We start from the raw sequence: 20183 nt of genomic DNA, 5'->3' as shown, positions 1-20183 counted from the left end.
CGTGTCAGGGTTCAATGAAATATTTTATTGGTTTCTGCGTATGTTTATCTTGCGATTTACTCTTGGGTACAGATACATATTGATTTTATTTTAACATATTTAACATTTACTCCACGCTGTGTACAGATGAAATCAGATAGGGGTGGACAGATCGTGGTTAGGGTGTAGTTAGTTTAGCACTTAACACTTCTTAGCCTTTTTACAGTACAAGTAAGTAACTTAGACTAACACTCAACAACCAATTGGATCAACAAAAAACGAATCGAGTCCATGGAGGACCAGAGCTTAAGCTAAGCTTCGCCTTAGAAGAACATTCAGCTGAACAGTTGGATATATAAATTTAGTACTTGCATCTGTGCACATTGATATTGCTATGAATATATCTATATATAGGTTTGTATTATAATAGTCCATGATTTCAGAAGGAGAGAGCGAGACTTCCGGCGTGATGGCTTAAGAACTATAAAGCTATTTCTCAGTTATAGTAAAGTAGAGATTTGTCCTTCGTAACAATGGCCATAGATCAATGGAAACTTAAACGAACTTCGGATTGGAGAGCTCTTAACCTAATGTCCTGTTTTCTAAATACTTGCTTGTGTTCCGCTTGTACATTTGTATAGAGTTACTTTTTGGTGCAGTTGGGATACTAACAATTTGGTTGGTTGGTTTACTGGTCGGTAGCCCTGTATAGAAGTTGACGAACCCAATTACATCTATATATTGTGAGTATATGCATATATGTATCTTTGTCTTTTTGTCTGTTTTTCTTTGGTGCCTTGTGGTTATGCTAATTTACGTTTACGCCTTAATTAAGTTGTCCCAAAGTCGAGTGGTTTGGTTAGAATATTTGCCTTACATTGTTTCGCTATTCGATTTTTACAGTTCGAGTAATTTTGCCATTAGGTTAATATAGTTACACGAAAAAGTTCAGCCTAAGAAACCATCACAAAGTAGAATCATAATAAATACATATTAACAAATTACACGTTCTTTACACAATAATACACATCTACAAGGACTCACGCAACACGCACAGATGATTTTAAACATTTTTACAGGATAATAATCCACAGGCTGAAATGAGAAAACAATTTGGAGCGATATTAGTGGGAATATTTCGATAGTAACAAACGCAAAATGGGGAATATAAATACTCATATGTCGGTCACGAACTGCAAAAGGTGTCCATTTTATACACTTAGAAAAATGGAACAAGTCATTCGCATTGATAGTATGTATATGTTGATTTCACAGGTGACTTGAACTGATATTCCTTAGATTTTATTTCTCTGTGGCAAGGACTCGAAATCAGAGCTCAGTTTGTTTGTCTAACCGTTTGGCTTCCGTGAGCACGCAATTCAATTTAACCCTTCACGCCCAATTACGCCGTGAATCCGGGCCAGGATCGCAGGACACACGAGGTGGAAACAGTGTCAATGTCAAAAGTTGGACTTTGGTCATGTGGAAACGTAACGGAACAAGAAACTTGGCTTGTTTTTTCATCCAACTCTCTTGTTTGTTATGCCAACTGCGTTTGGATGCGGGGCGTTTCGACCACAAAACAGTCGAACTACAAAGGCGCAAACAACTTTTGATTGCCAAAAACTGGCAACCTATGCCGACAGCCTTTGTTGGGGCATTTTCAAAATTTCAATCACGTAAGCAATTCCCTGCCCTTCCCCCTCCCCACCCCGCCAGAAGAAAAGTTTAAAGGTCTGCCAGAAAACGATTATTTATAGTATTAGTGGAGTCAGTTTGATGGCACCCCCAAGTTTTGGTTACAGCCAGGTATACATACATGCGTTTGCGGCTTGGCGAGCTTGCCATTTTAATTTGGGAAAAGTGCAAGAACTGAATTTAAATATATACCAAGGTGTGCCCAAGGTTCCTTATAATTTGGTTAGAGAATCATGGCTAATATTATTTTAAGCCAAATAGTTTTGGTTAGCTCTCAACTGGTTTTTAGGGATGCTTCTTCTATCGCGAGTTGTGCCTACTGTGATTTTGTCATTTTCCCTTTAAATACGCATTTTAATTTTAAACCGTTTGCTTCAGACTGATTTTAAAAATAAATAGGATTCCATTGAACAGCTATCTCTGTACTTTACCTTTGGCATGCAAGTGGGAAATGAATAAATAAGTCGACGGTGTCGAATGGATGGCAGGGCAGCTGATAGTAATTGCACATGCATGTTAACCCCGAGCCACTGACAGCTTCCGGAAAACCCCTGCCCTGCTTTCGGCTCCTGCTGACACGCTAAGCAATTTAACAATTTTACAGACAATTAAACAACAACATCCTCGAGTCCTTGGCTGTCCTTCGGCCGAGCTGTCATTGAGTCGACTACGACGACAAAATGGCTAAAATGTACTTGCATCTAATGCCGGGCCCCTGTGCCCTCCCCACACATACAATATCGATTAGTTTAATGTGCAAAAATAGCAGCAAGTGCTTCTTTGGGGGTCATCCTGCCACGCCCCTTTAGCCCTGATCCGAAACACACACACACACACATAGCCCCCATTCACATGGGAATTTTGAACAAATTGAATTAAAATTGTAAATATTGCATCCGAGTGTTCGCCTCGAACTTTATGGCCCCACAAATCAAATGCACGAAGGTGGACACTCCGCGCCGAAAGGGAAATGTTCGAGTGCGAATGTAAAGTGGAAATGGATAGGAGGTGGGAGAAGTGCCAACCTTGCACCCCTTGCTGTCTGAAAAGTTTGCGCCTTTTGTCGAGCGGAATGAAAATCGAAAGAGAGCAAAACGGCAGAAGAATGCGATGGGCGAAAAAATAGCATCGGAAAATCGGTCCATGGAAAGCTACCGATATTGATGTTGCGGGCGTAGCCAAGATTGCTTTGTTTCCCCTTTTTGTGGCAAATTGCATTCGATTGGATACAAAAAGCATAAACTTTGCATTCACACAAGCGATTCGCTGCGTCGATAACGGATATTCAGGAATAAACATTTGCGCAGGAAAATAAATATGCTTTCACATATTTCAGGTGAAAAGAAAAACCAAATTTTGTTTGCATTCACATCAACTTTAAAGCGGAAATAACTGACAATTGCAGAAACAAAATTGTACTTAAAAGTGCTCGCAGGATCCCAACTCTAATAAAATCAGAATCTTAGCAAGTTGGACTAAAGTTTTCCCATTTATCATTGGATTTGATTGGTTTTCCTCTTCGGCACTCGAAAGCCTCTCAGCAGATGCAACTTAGTGCGAATGCATCCAACTTTAAGTCCCGGGCTGTCATAACAACTGCGACTACCGACTGACTGCTCCTTACGCACTCCAATGCCAACTGAACAAACAACGATCCGGCTCAATTTAGTATGGTAAACCGCCTCAAATTGATTTGTTGTCGGCAACATTTAGAGGCAAGTAGACTTGATTTGGCAGTCGAGTGAGGGCGTGGCAAGTTGCAGCGCTATGCAAATGAATGCCATCGAAGTCGTCCTGCTTGCCCAGGACCTATTTGCAAAGGGCGGGGGCAGGAGGAGGAAGGAAGACAGTTAATGTGGCCACTGTCTGCAGTTGAATGCCTGCCTGTTTGCAGTCATTCCAACTTTAATTGAAATTAGTGCCGAGTTTTCGATTAAGCCACGCCTCGGCTGTTTACTCCTGCCAGTGTTGATCGGGCGACGACAATGCCCAGAGTCCTTAGTTTCCGTGTCCTTGCTGCAGTCAAATTACCCAAGGGCTCATACATGTCAAACGAATACCTGCCGGAATGTCGTGCATCCTTGTATCATTTATTAATAAACCCCTCGAGTTGGGGCAATAAAACTTTGTGCTTTTTCCTTTGCCCTGCCCGAACTGACATTCGACAGTAATCTAAATAGGAAAACTTTTATGTTGGCTCTCCAAAAAACTAAGCAAGCTGGAAAAACTTTTGCCCAACCCAATTTTCCGCCCACCCAGTTTTGTGTGAGGTAAGCAAAGAGATGGGATAATTCAATGAGCAGGCTTCCTTTGACTGCCGAAAGTGTGCCAACATGTGAGTAATATGTTTGGACTTCTACAGGTCGACCCCTTTCTTCGGGGCCACGTGGCGTATGCGTAACTCATCTGCCAGAGCCTCATTATCGTCTCATCAGCCTTATTACTATATAAGCGTTATTATGCCACATAGTGTATAGTGTTCCCTCTTTTCCCATTTCTTCCCCTTTTGTTATTCCTCTCGAAGAGTCGCCTGGGACCGTGAGTAGAAAAGAAGCCTTTGCCTCTGACATTTTGTCGTCGGCTCATCGCAATCATAATTTCCATCTTTATGAATTTTAAATGAGACTGGGACCGGGTCTTCGTGTTCGCTCTTTTCTCCCTGCAGCTGACAAACTCTGCACGCCTGTCACTGCGAATTCAGCTAAATTTTTAATAAGATGCCCCGCCCTCGCTGCCACGCCCAATTGTCGCATAAGAGCTTATGCCTATTTAGTCGGGTAAATATTTATTTGATTGGTATTTTTGCGATATCCGGATTTGTATGTTAGCGCGCACAGGAAACGGAAATTGTACGGGCTTGATGGCAGCCGCGTTATTTCCATATTCCCAATGATGCGGAAACGCAAAGAAAAATCGCTCTTTTGTTGCGGACCGAATAAATTTGCCTCGGTTTGTATACATACATATATATAGATATATGTATCTGTCTGGCGCATGATAAATGGATCTGAAGTGGAGCTGATGAGGCGAACGGGGGCTCATTAAAGCCGATGTGTACTTCAGAAATACACAGTTGTATTTAATGGAATGTATGCAGAAGGAATTCCAACCAAGTAAGCTTTTGCAGAACTTAATTCGCATACAATGAATTAGAAATATTGAAAATATTATCTTCACAGCTATTTATTCACTTTCCCCTTAATTTATATTTACTTCGGGCTGGCCATATTATTTTACACTCAGCTGTATTGCAACTAGCTCTGCAATCGAAGGCGTCGCTCATTAAAAATAATTACAATTCTGAAGTGGTTCCGTGTGGCCAATGCATCCCTTCAGCGAAGGCCTTTAAAGTGGGCCAACTTAAATGAGGCAAAGCTCGGAAAAGGCAGCCACCGCATCCCCCGAACAACTTCCTCCACAAACAGGCCGGATGTGAAGAATAAATAAGACTAAATAGGAAAAATGAGGAAAATTATGAGCAGGCGAAAAGGGACAGGAGCGGAAACAAGGCGGGCTGGATTTCTTGGGGCCACCAAATCAGGCAACTTTTATGGGTATTTGTACTTTTTATTTCTGGCTCCAGTGAATTTCAATGAGCAACAAGGGAGCCCGAAATGCTCGGATTTGTGAAAAATTCTGGACCAAAATTGGGGGCATTTAATTAGGGAAATTTATGATTTGGCTCCGCCAGCGAGCAGGCTGCGAGAACTAATCAATGTTAATCCATTTCTAACGAGCCATCGTTAGGAAGCCTGAATTACATACGCCCACAATCCAGCCAGTTGAATGGCATCATCAAAATGCCTGCCAACTTCCAAGTCATCAAATTGCATGCCAACTTGTTGTTGCCGCTGGCATTTAACGATAATGTGCGCCATATCGAGGCCATAAGCAGATATATATCCGAAGGGTAGACAGATATCTACAATGGCGATATATGTGTGCACTTAAAATGCCAGCCCAGAAATTGGGACAACCGAATTTTCCTGCAAGTCTCTGCCTTTTTTCTGCTGTGGCATGCTACTTAGCTAATATGAGAGTGGGTTTCTGGGGGCGTTTAATGCGATTTCATCATGCTTTGTATGGTACATGGTATTTTAAGCAAAGCTTGGCCCAAAAATAGACTTCAGTTCGAAAAAGAGAACATTCTGGCCAGTCAAATTAGTTATGTTCTGCTTGGGAGGGTGGCCCCAATAGCTAATCCTCGATTTTGGACCTACCCGCGCTGTGGCTTTTCCTTTGGACTGGAGCAAGTGCCACGGGCTGGTTCGCCAGCTTGCTCATATCAAATATTTGTTTTCAAAATATGTGCTAAATTCTATGCACACCCGCTCCTCCGATCACCCGAATGGTCTCCTTCTGGGGTATTTTCGGCTGAAACAGAACTCTTTGGCTTGCAGCTTGATTGACCAAAACTTTGTAAACAAAAACACACACAGAAAAAATGCCAGCTTCGGTTCGAGGATAAAGAGTGGGCGTGGGGCGGGGGGCGTGACAGGATGAAAGGCTTTGCGCTTTCGCTGGCTGTGCTGACAAAATCCTTTAGAGTTCGAGTGAGATATATATTTAACTGTTTGGCATATTATGGCTTTTATATTGAGTTGTTTTGGACTTATCTAGTTTACTGCCGAGCGGATAGGGCCAGATGGGTTGAAACTTGTCCTAACACAAAATATTCTTTATGGCTGGCATTAAAATTTGTTCCGGCCCCCGGAGGGCGAGGCTAATTTCAAGGGATTGCAGTACATGACATGATAATGTGGAATAAATTACGTTCTCTGAATATAACACTTTGTATTAATCAAACGATTTGCGCACATTAGGTTAAACTCTAACCACATTTGCATAGATATCGCAATATATTTAAGTGGAAGCTAGGCTAAATTCAGACTTTCCACTTAGTGGGTAAAAGATAGTCAATACAATCTACACAGTTTTTAAACCCGAATGATGGTTTTCCCAGCGTAGACACGAGAAATGTAAATCATTTGTAAAGTGACTGGGCTAAGTGGTTGGCCCGGATGGTTGGCTTGAATGGTTGCAGATAGGAGAGCATTAACATAAATTACCTTGCACAACGATCCGACGTTCCTCGGGCTCCGGCCGCAATGTGCCAGCAGCAACAATCACACAATGCCAAGAACACACACTTGGGTTTTAGGGTGCAGGACGCGGGAGAAAGGACACAGGACACAGGGCGCAGAATGCAGGATGCAGAATGACAAACACAAAGGCATAGAAATGAAGTGGTTAAGTGGTCCAAGGACCTGCAGATTTGGCCGCAGACATTCGGACAGATGGAGTCACGCACGCAGTGGCAACTTTACAGGATGTTTCAGCAGCAGCAGGACGAGTCCTTGCACATTTCCTATGTGCCCACGACCGCTCCTCCTACTCCCCCTCCTCCTGCGGACGAAGTACGTGACACGCTGGCATGTCCTGCTGCCCGCTGGGCGAATGCGGGAATGGGCGTGGCCCCGCCAGCCGTCGGAGTGGCTGGCTGCAGCAGCGGCGAATCCAAGCTCCCGTTTCCTCCGCCGCCACCGCCTCCGGTCGAGGAAGTGCCTCCCAAAATGCTGCTGGTGGCACGCGTCAGGAACCAACAGTCCATGGGCGTCGGTTTGCCCTTCATGATAACGGGTCCGCGGTACTCCAAGTGGAACGAGTCATCCTGGTTGATAGCCAGACAGAGGAGCCTGCAAAAAGGAGAGAAAGTTGCAGGGCGTAAGGCATTGTGTAAACTGAATTTTCGTAAATAAAACTTTCTTAAGTAGAATTGCGCAGTAAATAATTCTATCAAAATTACAAAGTAATCGTCATGTTTTAATATCACTTACGATGAGATATAAAGGCAGAATGTTATGTTCTGAGTATAAACTATATCTTTAAGATGCAATCCAATTCAGTAAGCAAAGAATAGTAGTGCTTAAGATGGGAGATGTGACTCACATTTGGCAGTCACATAAATTCGAGTTAGGGAGTTCCGTGGTGGACTTGGTCCGATGCCATAATGCACTCTGAATGATGTACATATATCACGGAGGTCGTATTTTTCTCAATCTGCACACCCATAAATTGCCATCGTAATTTCCACCGTGGGAGACCCCTTATTCAGCTGTTAGATTGCATCGCCAGAAATTATGTAAATTCGGTTATTGTGCTCCGTGAGCCCGCACAATCGAGTGCAGCACAAAACGGAAGCGGAATAAAAATATCGCAGGCTTGTGTGCATTTCCGCTTCCGCTTGGCTCGACCACAGTGCAACCACACTTTGTTGCATTTATTCGGACTCATATATTTACGGCCAATACGCCGCTGATTGGATACGCATTTAATTCAATTTATTGGCGACCTTTGCGGCATCAGATAGCCTGCATATGGCCACAATTGCATTGCCCTTTTAATTAGCGCTCAGGTGAGCCTTATCAGGTGAAATTATTGCAGTGTTGTCCTGGGTAACCTGCACAAATATGCACCGTTTTAATGGACCTGAGTTAATTACACTGCGCCGAATGTCCTTCGACACCTATTTGCATATGCGATTAAGGCGAAGGACCCCAGGAATCCCTGCCAGACATGATTATCCCGGCCATCATCTCTGGATCTCTGCGTGTGCGTTCTTAATTAATGTTTATGGCAGTGCTTAAATATTTACCCAACGCTTAATTGTCAGCCCAAATATTAAGCGTACAAATACGGCGAATAATGGAATGAGTGTGCCTGAATAATGTATGGGTAAATTGATATGTGCCGCATAAATAAATATTAATTGGCAAAGGGGGATAGAAAAACATGTAAACAATGTGCACAATTGCTGTTTAAAATATGAAATTATTTCGTAGCAGCTGAGAGATTTACATGACAATCGGAATTGTGTTTTAAATTACATTTGTTTTGACGTGGCTTAAGCTCAAGAAAAACAAATCGCTCCTATTATTTACAGATTTAAATTTATTCATGTGGATATTTGTTTCAATATTTATTTCAAAATTAACGCCTTGCAAGTGTAATAGATCTATTGAAGGGGGATTAGTAGATTGAGGGACTTAGTATTAGTTTTCAGTTGTAAAAGAAAATGAATTAATGAGTTTAATCGAAAAAAGCACTCAAACAATAAACAGCACACCATTAGCATTTCATTTCAAAATAAATTGATTTTTGTTGAATCCAAGCATAATCCTCATAATGACAAACCAATTATTTTTTAGTTTAAAATTACAAAATAACAAAAAACCTGCATTTTTATGCCTCATCTGATTTTATGCTTATCGCCAAACATTATCCATTTTGCACAAAAATAATGTGTGAGCATACATGTATGTACTATATACTTTAAATATGAATTTAATTCAGCTTTATGCTCATGAAACGCGTATTTAATAGCTCCGTGCTCTGCTCTCCGTGTAAAGAGAGAGAGAGAGGAGAGAAAGCGGGAGAGTGAGCGCTTAGGTAAACAGCTGAGCGTTCTTAGAATGTGGACTTCGTTTGTTTAGTTTTCCAGCCGCTGCTGATGAGTGGGGTGGAAAATTGTGTGTGAGCTGCGTGCAGTGAATAAATGGTTCGGAAAAATACCAGCAAATTTCAAAGTGCAATAGACTTTTTAGCAAAAGCCAATCGAATTGAATCGAATTGAATCGAATCGAATCTGTTTCAATGGAGTCCTCGAGTTCCATTCGGTTTTTGAAGAGCTCATAGAAATATACTTGTCGGCTGGTAATCAAACACCTGTTTGCCAATTGCTTTGCTGGGGGCTTCATGGAAATAAAGAGGCCTCAAAAGTAATTGAGCTGTATATCAACTTTTGAATAAGCTTCACATACTATGTAATTACGTTCTTAAATGATTGCAATGCTTAGAAATATTAAAATTAATATTCATTCCCTGCTCATTATGAGTTGTTTATGTTTATCAAAAGTTCTCCCAGCACATCATTGCCAGCTGCAAAAAATCGATAGCGAAAGAGAGTCACCCCCGCAGAAGAAATGCTCTCTTTTTGTGCATTGTGACTCTTGGCTTCAGCAGTGCGGGAGTTTTTTTGAAGCGGAATTTCAATTCTTTGGAGGGAATCAATTCACCTCAATCGAAAATATTTGCCTACTTAAAGTGAATTAAATTTTGTTTGCAATATGCTTTCGCAGTTGCTACAGGCTTTCCAGCGGCTGGTAAGTCAATTAAAAAGTCAATTTGTGTGGGTTCGCTGCTGGTTGCCAATACCACGGCATTTCTACGGCTTCCGCCGGGAAACTGAGTCACGGGCACGGCTGCGTCTGCGGCTGCGGGAACGACTGCGGCGGAATCCCGCCGAACGGGCCAGTCACCAGCGGAACCGGCGGACCCAGCGCCGCCATCTGGTCATGGACTACATCTTCGAGTGCTTCTTCGACGACACCTTCGAGCAGATCTCGCGCAACGGCCTGCAGGACCGCCAGTCGCGGCGAGATGTCCTCGACCACCTGAGCTCCATCATCAAGGGCTGCAGCGGCGGCCAGAACTCGCAGACGGACGAGGTGGCCGCCATCGCGGTGACGGCGGCCATGAGGTACCACCGAATGGCCAAGGAGCAGAACGGCCAGGTGAGCTTTATATGCAAATAGAGTGTTGCAATTGTGGCATTTCAGTGTGCAATACTTCTATAATTAATATTAATACATATTTGCTTAAAAGAATCTATACAATTTAATTAATAAAGCTTTGACAATTAGTTTTCTGTACTTCAAAAATTAAATAAGGAAATAATTATATTTCATTGTCGTGTTAAATACATCTTAAAGTTTAAACTATACCAATGAATTATGAATGAAAATCAATGAGTAATTAGCCCAATAACATTGCTTTCCTTTTGAGTCGAATAAAAGTGGAATTTAATACAACTTTCTATAAAACCGTTATAAAAGTACTAAAACTATGCATAACTATATTCATCCAATTGGCTTTTTGGAATGTAAATAAATATGGCAAGTTGTTTCTGGCTTAATTTCCTTTGGCAGAGTCTGCTAAACTTAATTTTCTTGCATTTTAAATGCCAGCTCTTCATATGGCAATTATTTATAATTTAAAAAGTAGCACTTCAGGTGGGATTCAGCCCCTTCACCCCTCCTCCTTCTCTTGCGTATTCCCCAGGTCTGCCTCATGGGCAAGTATCACAACATCCTGTACATCGGACTGCGCACCTGCTGGGATTGGGGAGTCCGGGACTCGGAGGTGGTCGTCAAGCTGCTGGGTGAGTGGAGTCGGGCCAACTAAATAATTTAATTTAAATGCATATGTATGCGTATGTGTGTGTGGCACGACTTTCTTGTTTGCTTTTTGGGCGTGGCTGTGTGCATTGCATACTTTCATAAATATCATCCCATCGCATCGGATTATTACGCCCATAAGCAGGCAGTTTTCACTTTAATCACGTGTTTTTGCTAATTGCGTTAAGAAAGTGTTGCTGATGTCGTTCTGTTGCTCCGTTGTTGCTGCATCGTAAAACTTGTAAAGTGCCTCAAAGTGTTGCAAGTTATTTGGGGCGTACGCATGCTGGCTGCCTCTAATTAAAAGGCTGCGTAAACTTTTGCGAGCGGGAAAAATGCCTGGAATTAATGGCATGCCTCTGTCGGGGGATCTGGACTCGTGTGCAATAAAACTTGCTCCTTGTTTGTCCTGTCCTCACTCACCAAGTTGCTTTGTTGCTGACTCCAGCCTTTTGGACCCTCTGGCCTTGGTTTGGCAAACATCGTGGCCGTTTCCGTTTTCCGCTGACTTCATTTCTGGGCTGTGCCAAAAAGCCAGCGAAACCGAAAGCCAAAAAACCAAAGCAGCAACAAGTGCAGCCACGTAATTAGCTTTTTTATGGCTGCGCTGCTGCGATTTGATGACATTATTCAACCGCTTTCTTCCTTACCGACAATTTGCCTGCATAACGGGAAAATCGGTCACAATGTGGACACAAATTTGGTTTATGGCATTACCCACTTCGAAATGCTATTAAACGTGGCTTTTCCATATAAATGAACTTTTAACTATTTTCCTGTTCCCATGACTAATTTATCTCCTTTCTGTGCAATTCAGTGTCCATTTACGAGTGCGAGAAGACATATGAGCGCATTTTCCTGGGCGCCCTGTTTGGACCACATGCTCCGCACTTCATCGCCGGCTGGCGCAGTGACTTCCAGGATCAGGTGAGACTGGCTGGCAGACCCTATTCCTGCCCCCGTGGAATAGACACCCATGTATGTCCTTTGTTCGCAGCACGAGAATGTCCGGGCGATGGTTTACTTTCTGAAGCACGCCACACGCGAGCAGCTCACATTGCCCGTCTGGATTCCGCGCTTCGAGCAGGAGCGACAGCTCAGGTGAGTCCTCAGCCCAGTCCCCCCATCCTGTCCTGACGTTATCCCCCTTTTCCCACCTCACCACTTTCTCCGCGTGGCTTTCATGTGTCGCGCTCTTTTGCTGCCTCGAGCGATTTTCACACTAGCCGGGTTAATTGGATAGTTGCCTGGGTGCCATGCCGAGGTCTTCATTCCCCCAAAGAGTTTTTTATACTAGCAGTATGCTTGGACATTTATGGAGAGCTCTTACTTTTATAACAGTCGAAGTAAGCTTTCTATACGCTTAAATTATGGCTATTAAAGCAAATTATAAGTTGCTTTTGAAGAAAATCGCCAAGAATTAAAAAGGAAACAATAAAAATCGGACTATGTATGTGCCGAGATACCGAGCAACCTTAATGGCTTGCCAGTTTTCCACATAATAATCATGTTTTCGGTAACAATAAGATACTATAAATACCCGCTGGGAAAATGGTGGACGAACGTGAAGGGTAGCCAGAGAAATGAAAGGATTTTAATTAAATTAATTCATCAGCCATTGTTGTGGCACCTACACAGAGTGAGTGTGTATGTGTGTGTGACTGCCATAATTGAGTGAAAGATGGCGACAATTTACAACCACAGACACGACTGCGAATACACTTTTACAGGGAATGGCTCTCAATCACTGGCGGTGGCTTTCTCTCACTTCTGCTGGTGTCATGTATAATTAAGATTTTCATTTGCAGCTTGCTTTCGGGGGGTTTCCCATTTTCCGCCTTCTTTTTCCGACCCGCCCACATGCACACGAGGTCCGTGTGTGAGTGTCCCTGATGCGATAAGCTGAAAACCAACAGGCAGCGATGTAAACCTTTTGTTATTTCGGCTTTGTTCGCCAGCACTTCGGAGGATTAAAGTCAAAAATGCGTGTAATAAGCGCACAAAAGCATGCTCAACCCCACCACGCCCACTAATCCACACAGATACAGCCCGCCCCCATGGATATATACCGTGCACCCACACCATTGCAGAGTTGACTGTTTGCGCTTCTTAAACAAACAGAAGGCAAAAAACATACTGACTGGCAAGCATTAAGACGACATTTATGATGCCCTCTCGCAAAACAGCAGCCAAAGTCATGAATAAGCGTTAATAGCTGCAAATGTATGTGGGGCCGGAAACCGTGTGTGTGTGTGAGTGTGTGTGTGACCGAGGAGCTGAGAAAAACAAGCAATGTGACAATAAACGTTTCGGCCAAATGCCGTTGAAGTTGCATAAATCAGTGCTGGAGCAGCATATTGCCAAAGTTTTCGCAGAACAGTGAACACTCGTGAAGAGGAATGGTGTTGAAGCTAAAAGCTGACAATGAGATTTAATTTACTTTCGATGTTAGTGTTCTTATTGCAACAAAAGCAGTTGTAAAAAGGTGTATAGCTTTATTGTCGATTGAAACGAATGAAAAAAGTATTATTTAATTCAGTAATTGCACAGCTTAAGTGGCTTAAACTAGCAAGTTGCATTATTGCACTGCTGTTTAGCATAATCCACTAGCTAGTCCACCTGCCGACTTAATGGCACTCGGAATAATTTATACCCTGCCAATATATGCAAGGCACTGGGAACTGCACAAGCCGAAAGAACTCCCACTCCTTTCATCGGATTGAATCGAAGTGCGCACTGTATAGCAAAGACATTAACATGAAACGCCGCCTAATACTCGCTAAGCAGACCATTAGACAGAAATTTGATTTGTCAGCCCACTCAGCAGCTGATTAAAGTGTTAATGTCTGACTTGGGGGCAAATCACTTCCGACTGGAGGAGAATGTGCCAGCCACGAGGTGCTATATACGGCTATTGAGGAACCTGTCATGGGATGCGATTGGGGAATGGCTTGATTCTTGCAGGGACTCACTTTTATCGCCGCCAATAAAACGCAAATGAATTTGCCAAGCCAATTTCCAAGCTGTCACTGGATGGTGGCTCAAAGTGCGCTTATCGTCTGCTGTGTGGGTTACTTCTACTTCCGGTTTATTGTGGTTTCTGCTCTTTTATTTGCCTACTTTTATGCGTAGACATAAAAGCCGTGTGTGTGTGTGTCTGTGTGCGCTGTGTCGGAAATGTGCTTTAAGTGCATTGTACATGCTAATGCCTGAATGGAGACAAACGCCCACCACTCACATAACACACTACGTATACGCAATGTCAAGTTAGGCACAGAAAAAAACATGGCAAAATTGTCGAAGATGAATAGGTAATAGGGCTCAGTAATCCGTCTTTAAGACATCTTAAAGTACGAACTTTGGTCTCTTCTTTTAGTTCCAAGTAAAAACAAGGAAGGGCTCTATATTTTTCACTGTGTTTCCTGTAATGGAAGGGCACTGAGCAACAAGCGAGCAGCTTAATTGAGGTCTGGCACCCGCCCAGGCTCAGCCCATTTTCTCAGCTCCAGAGAGTCCTGCTAATGTGCGAAGCCCATTTTGATGCTTGTCGCCCATTTGGGCGGCCACTAAACTCACTCGGAATGTGGGCCTAAAAACTAACTGACTTATCCGAATCCGACTTTTTGTTCTTTTTTTTTTTGCAGATTCATTGATGTCCCCATTGAGTCCTGCGGCAAGTCCTCGCCCCTTCGCATTGCCCTGCAGGCGAACGCTCCCGAACTGCTGCTCATCCTGCTGAGGTAAGTCGTGGCCTGGAAAAAGGACTTCCGGTCAGGGGGAAGGGAAAGAGGACAGGAAGGGAAGTGCCAGCGACTACCACTTCAATTAGCGAGAAATATGCAAAGCGGTCACCACTTGGCGGCGCCGCAATGTATGCAACATAAAATACAAGACGCTTAGCATAAGCAAGTGCTCGCGAAGCCACAAGAAAACGCTCGACGAGACCCAAGCCAAGGAGCGGGTAGAGAAAATAAAAGGAAAAATTATCATTAAATATGAAAGTCGCTGCCACAGCGAATTTGCATCACAAGGCGGTCTCCAGCGAGTCTCGAGGTCCAAAAAAGCAGCTTGTAAAAAGTTACGAGCATGCACTCGGGTCCTCGGCCGAGATTCATAAATTTATATGTAAACGCCTGCAGTTTCGACTTGGTCCTGATCCTGAGTCCTTCGTCCTTCGTCCTTGACTTTCGCCGTCGCGGCAATTTATTGTTTCCTAACTGGATATGGCCGCGGCCACGCCTGCCGCCCCGCCCCACCATTTCGCTGGCTTCGATTTCAATTTTTGATGCAGCGCCAAAAAGGATGCTTAGCATAAAATGCGAGTATTGATTGCTGGCCAAAAAGGCGAGTCACAACAAAGTCCCCGTCTGAGATGCTCGGCTGTCAAAGTTTATGTCGACGGCTGGCGGAAGGCAGCTTGAATTTCATTAGATCAAGATTTTCGCAAAAATTATTCAATTTCCGCAGGTCCTTCGGTCTGAGTGGCACATTTTATGTGATTTTTCCTAGAAGTGACTTAAGAAGTCTCTTTAAATTTGCACTTTATTTATTTTCCTTAAAAGTAATAGAACTATGGTTTTTGGCGTTAAATATAAATTTCAAAATGCCTCCGCCAAAATACAGCTTCAGTATAGCTGCCAAATGAAATTCCGAATCATTTCTCGGGCGAATTCTTGAGCACACCCTCCCCATCCGCCGATTTGCAACATTATGTGCCCCCTTTGTTATCCTACGAAATTAAAAGTGAATCCCACTCCTCAAAAGGGGCGTAATTGGGAAAGAATTCGCATGATGAGGCGGAGGCCAGTTGTACATCCTAGATTCAGCACGGTATTGAGATTCCCGCCAGCTGTGCTGATTGCACCAAGCAAATTGCAATTGCAATGGCTTCGATTGATGGCAAATGTTTGAGTTTGGCTTGCCAATTCCCCGCTGTCGGTTTACCCTCCGGTTTTCCACCGCTTTCCCGGATGTTTTCGGAGGTGGGTTTTGTCAGTCGGTTTTTTTGTTTCTGTATCTCTTTCTGCGCCGACGCCTTTCGGCCTCGACTGATTTTTATTCAGATGCGGCCACTGTTTTTCGAGTTACTGATGCTGATGCGCCATAAATTTTCGATATTGTTTCGCTTTTGTGTGTTTTAATTTGCGTTTCGCTCTGCGCTTTGTTGCATTCCCATTTGAAATTGGCCATAAAATATGCAAATGAATGTGGAGAAATGAATTCCTTTTTCGCTGGTACTTTCACTCGCTGCCAAATTGATTTACTAGTGCATAATTGCGCATACGCCATGCGGCCTGCGACTCTGTTCGCTGGGCAAAAAGACAATATTTATACAATGTACCGGCGGTGAAACAACACATAAATAAGCGAAACATATAAATTACAATGCTTATCAGGCAGAAAACGAGAAATGCGAATGCGGGGGAGATCTTTGACAAACATTTTCAATTTAAAAAGTTACAACACTGCCGGCGTCATTTGCAATTTGCAATTCGCACTTCATTTGCCATTTACTCAGGTCGGCCTGAATGCAGTGAAAAAAAATTCTGGTCACTTAACAATTTGATAAACCTTATTGTAGATACAGTTTTAAAGATATTTCCATTGTAATTTATCTGACATTTCAGCTTACCTTAAGAAATCTTAAGCTCTAAAATTATTTTAATTGACAACACTTTTTTCTCAGTGTACATGTGTACATCTCTGCTCCTGTGCGTGTGTACTAGTGTGCAACTGACACAACCGCGAGTCGTGTCTGTTCATTATTTCATTTGTACATTGTGTTTATCGGGGCATCTAGCATTTATTGCCCCTTCACCCACCGACCTCTGACCCTTTGCATTGACCACAAGCAAACCAACTACGTGCTGGCAGCTTGTATCTCATTTGCAAACAGTTACCCACTCCCGACCGCTGACACGCCTTCTCACCACCCACGCCCCTTGCATCCGTTGCAGATACGGCGCCGCACCGAAGCCGCCGGACGGAGGCGCCTCCGTAATTATAGCGCTGCTCGACAAACTCATCGAGGATGGCCGCAATTACAGCTTCGAACTGGTCATGTGCCTCAAGATTCTGCTGCGCAATGTGGTGATGATTGAGATGCCCTTCAAGGTGAGCAAATGCCTATTAAATTAATGATATCTTCTGGAGTGATGCAATATGTAAGAAGTAGTTTGTCTTACTATTATCTCTAATATTCTATTTCAGCCCCTTTTATACGCTGCCCGCAGGGAAATGTTCTTCGATCGCTACGGCCGCCTTTTGATGGATAAGATTATTGGCAAAGAGCAGGTCTACGGAGTGCCCAGTCTTCGTCATTTATGCCGGTAATTATCAACTTTGACCTGTAATCTTAGCAGGGTATGGAAACCGCTTGGAACACTTGAGCTTGTGACCAACAATGGGCTGCCCACATCTTTTGGTCGGAAATGGAGATTAGGCCAGGGAGAATGGAGTCTGACAGCCATAATAAGTTTCACTTTTTTATTCAATTACTTTGGCTTAGGTCCGCCACGCTTGCTTAACTTCCTACGGGCAGACAATTCGGCTATAAGCCCGAAAAATGAAATAAGCATAAGACAGGAGCCCAACTGACTGGCTGACAAACTGACAGACTGTCTGGGCAAAAATTGACAAGTTTCCCTCGTCCTGCCGCTTTTGTCGGGCGGCTTAGTACAAGTTGGCCTTCTTCTTTCATGTATTGTATCCAGAAGTCGGGTCGAAACTTTCCCGCTTGCCTCACTGACTCGGCCGCAATGTAGTCAAATGTCGGCCAACTTAATGAATTAAATCGATGCGAATTTCCTTGCCACGTTGATCGCTGTTTGAGTCGAGAAGTTTCTTCGACTTAATTCCAGAAGTTGTCGTCTGCAATTGATAAGGTTCTTGTGGGATTCCAAATGCGTGGTCTTAGCCCACATATGTGCCACTTATTTGTGGAGCACTCGGTGACCCGATGATGCCGGGTACACAAATAGACAAACATATTTGCCTCCGCCTGCTCACGTGTCACAAAAATGTCCATTGACATTGGCTCTCGTTTCAGCTGGAAACCCGTTTTGCAGCTTGTTTGCCAGTTTGTTTTTCTCTGGCCAATGTTTGCGATGCGAAAACTCGCGCTCCTGCCCTGCATTTCGTACAGTAAAGCATGGGTGTTGAGGCCAGTGTTTATATAGAATTGAAAGCATATGTTCTGTTCCGTTTGTCTGACATTCTTTGAAGATTATTTAGATAAACTAAGCTTTGAGTTAAATTATAAATATAGTTTTAGTCTCTCATCATATTTTTCTTTGCTGAAAAGTCAATAGCCACTGTATTTGCAATCGAGTCGGCGTCCACTTGTCGAGGCTTCAACAATGTGCTCGAAATGAGCACTTGATTTACATCTTCTGCCGCAGTTCCTCTTCTTGAAGCCAGCCATTTTGCGATTTCAATTTATGCAAATCTCTTTGGTACCCGCAAAGAATGCATGCAAACCGCATTACATTGCGCATTGGCCCCGAAATCAGTGTCTTGAAGAGAATGTGACGATTGCCGTCATGGGCGAATACATTGCGCATACGCCCCGGCATCCCGACTCCCGTAGAGGCGCCCACAAGTAGGCAACGCTTTTTGTGCCTGCTTTTATGGCTGCTCAGTGACTTCCGCCGCTCATCTGTTCCCCTTGGGCGGTGTCAGCTTGCTTTATTGATTGGTCGAATTTGTCGTCGGCGGCCGTAAAAATGCCAAAATATTGCCAGAACAGAGAAACTTGACAGGACAAATTAACATGGACATAAACTGCGGAGTTCCTGGTTGGATACCCCTGGCAGCTGATTAGCATGTTGTTAAGCCTCCCGTGCGTTTTATGACGCCAATTTGGGGCTCACTTTCGCAAGAATTTCGGACAAGTTGCCGCTGCTCCACGCTGTATCAAAAAGGCACTTTAGAACCGGCTCCACACACTGGCAAACTTCAGAGGAAGCTTTCACTGCGGCTCAAAGTGGAAGGGCCAAAAAGAATCCGCTACCAATATCCGCTACTTTAACTTCTTCCTCTAGTTTCGCAGGCAACTTTAGTGAAAGTTTGTTCGCTCTTGCTGCCTTTCACTCACGAGAAAAGTTTTAAGCACATGAACTTTGCTGTGCGGATTTTTTTGTTCACCGTATGAGCTTATTGTGCGAAACTTAAATTAATTTATGAAATATCCCGCTGAGATTGACAGGAGCAGCGCCTAAAGGCGAGAAAAGTATAAAAGTATATACGATTATCCAGACATCGCGTTCACAAAATCAAGATAAATTAACGCTATATTCTTTGTTTTAAAGACTTTAAAATGGAACTTGAATTTCCAGCTGCTGTATCCGCGACGTCCTGCGGATGCACAATCAACTGCCCAACGGCATCGACACGTTGAGGCTGCCAAAGCGCCTGCAACGCTACATCGATCTCACCGAGGAGCTCGAAGGACCTGAGGCACAGGACACGGAGGACAAGGATCAGCAGAGGGAAAAATCCTCGGCCAAATGCAAGCTGGGTAGCGAGGTGGCCCGGCTGGATACAATCAGCAGTGCAGGGGAGAGCGAGGACGAGAGCGAGAACCAAGCGCAGCTCCTGCAGGCTGTCACGGATCCGGAAAAGGCCGCATTGGCGGCTTTCATGGCCACCGGCGATGGAGCGTATACGGAGGAGGCCTGTCCACCCGATTTCGATCCCGATTTTCCGCCAATTTCCCTGCCCGGGGAGCCCAGATAGCAAAAAACATCCAGTACAAGCACCAGCACTCACCGATAGGTTTCTTCGCTGACGTTGATGCGCCCCGGAACGCCAGTGGTCTCCGTCCGGCTGGTGAGATTGACAGTGTTTCCGAATAGACAGTAGCGCGGCACTCGGTTGCCGATCACTCCAGTCACCACTTCGCCGGAATGGATGCCTATGGTAATTTGCTGGAAAAACAAGGACCAAACAAAGAATTTAGAATTGTAGAATTTGTAAGGAGTTTATCTAGAAAATAAATGTATAATCTGAGTTCGTAGCAGAATTTATCGGGCCTCACAGGGTCTTAAAAAGGCACTTAATTGCGCTAATAAACTTTCGCCATCATCAACACCCCGAAAAGTTGCCAACCGCAACGGAATGTAGCTGCAAAAACCAAGCGAAAGTTGCCACAATTACTTTCCAAAAACTTTCAGCAGCAGTAGGAAAAAGTTTTCTTTAATTAAATTTAAAACGAACTGAGCGGCGACCAGAGAGAATAGGAGGAAGTCCCAACCCCGCCCACAATAGGTC

The 20183-nt window shown here is 43.8% G+C and overlaps 2 protein-coding genes across 3 annotated transcripts in view; one reads left to right on the top strand and one right to left on the bottom strand.

Annotated features, from left to right (window-relative positions):
* Positions 1 to 4: 4 nt before the first annotated feature.
* The window catches only part of LOC6612950 (guanylate cyclase soluble subunit beta-1), a 43774-nt gene continuing 23595 nt past the window's right edge, over positions 5 to 20183 (bottom strand). The window contains exons 16-18 of the mRNA XM_002037406.2: positions 19683 to 19840; positions 6747 to 7373; positions 5 to 1074 (exon numbers count right to left, since the gene is read on the bottom strand). Coding sequence (XP_002037442.1) covers positions 7046 to 7373; positions 19683 to 19840 — 486 coding nt within the window. The 3' untranslated portion in view covers positions 5 to 1074; positions 6747 to 7045. The remainder of the gene's footprint in view (positions 1075 to 6746; positions 7374 to 19682; positions 19841 to 20183) is intronic.
* On the top strand, positions 9219 to 19922 carry LOC6612951. 2 transcript variants are annotated; one of them, XM_032720389.1, is made up of 9 exons: positions 9219 to 9235; positions 9816 to 10250; positions 10798 to 10897; positions 11731 to 11840; positions 11911 to 12014; positions 14558 to 14653; positions 16871 to 17027; positions 17124 to 17242; positions 19250 to 19922. In XM_032720389.1, exons 1-9 carry the CDS (start codon positions 9233 to 9235, stop codon positions 19647 to 19649), a joined length of 1524 nt encoding a protein of 507 aa, XP_032576280.1. In that variant the 5' UTR covers positions 9219 to 9232; the 3' UTR covers positions 19650 to 19922. The 2 variants fall into 2 exon arrangements, with proteins under 2 accessions (XP_032576280.1, XP_032576279.1); XM_032720388.1 differs by lacking the exon at positions 9219 to 9235 and having other exon boundaries at positions 9575 to 10250.

The sequence above is a fragment of the Drosophila sechellia genome, chromosome 3R, assembly GCF_004382195.2.
Source record: "Drosophila sechellia strain sech25 chromosome 3R, ASM438219v1, whole genome shotgun sequence".
Classification (NCBI taxonomy): domain Eukaryota; kingdom Metazoa; phylum Arthropoda; class Insecta; order Diptera; family Drosophilidae; genus Drosophila; species Drosophila sechellia.
This window is presented reverse-complemented; position numbering and strand designations above follow the sequence as displayed.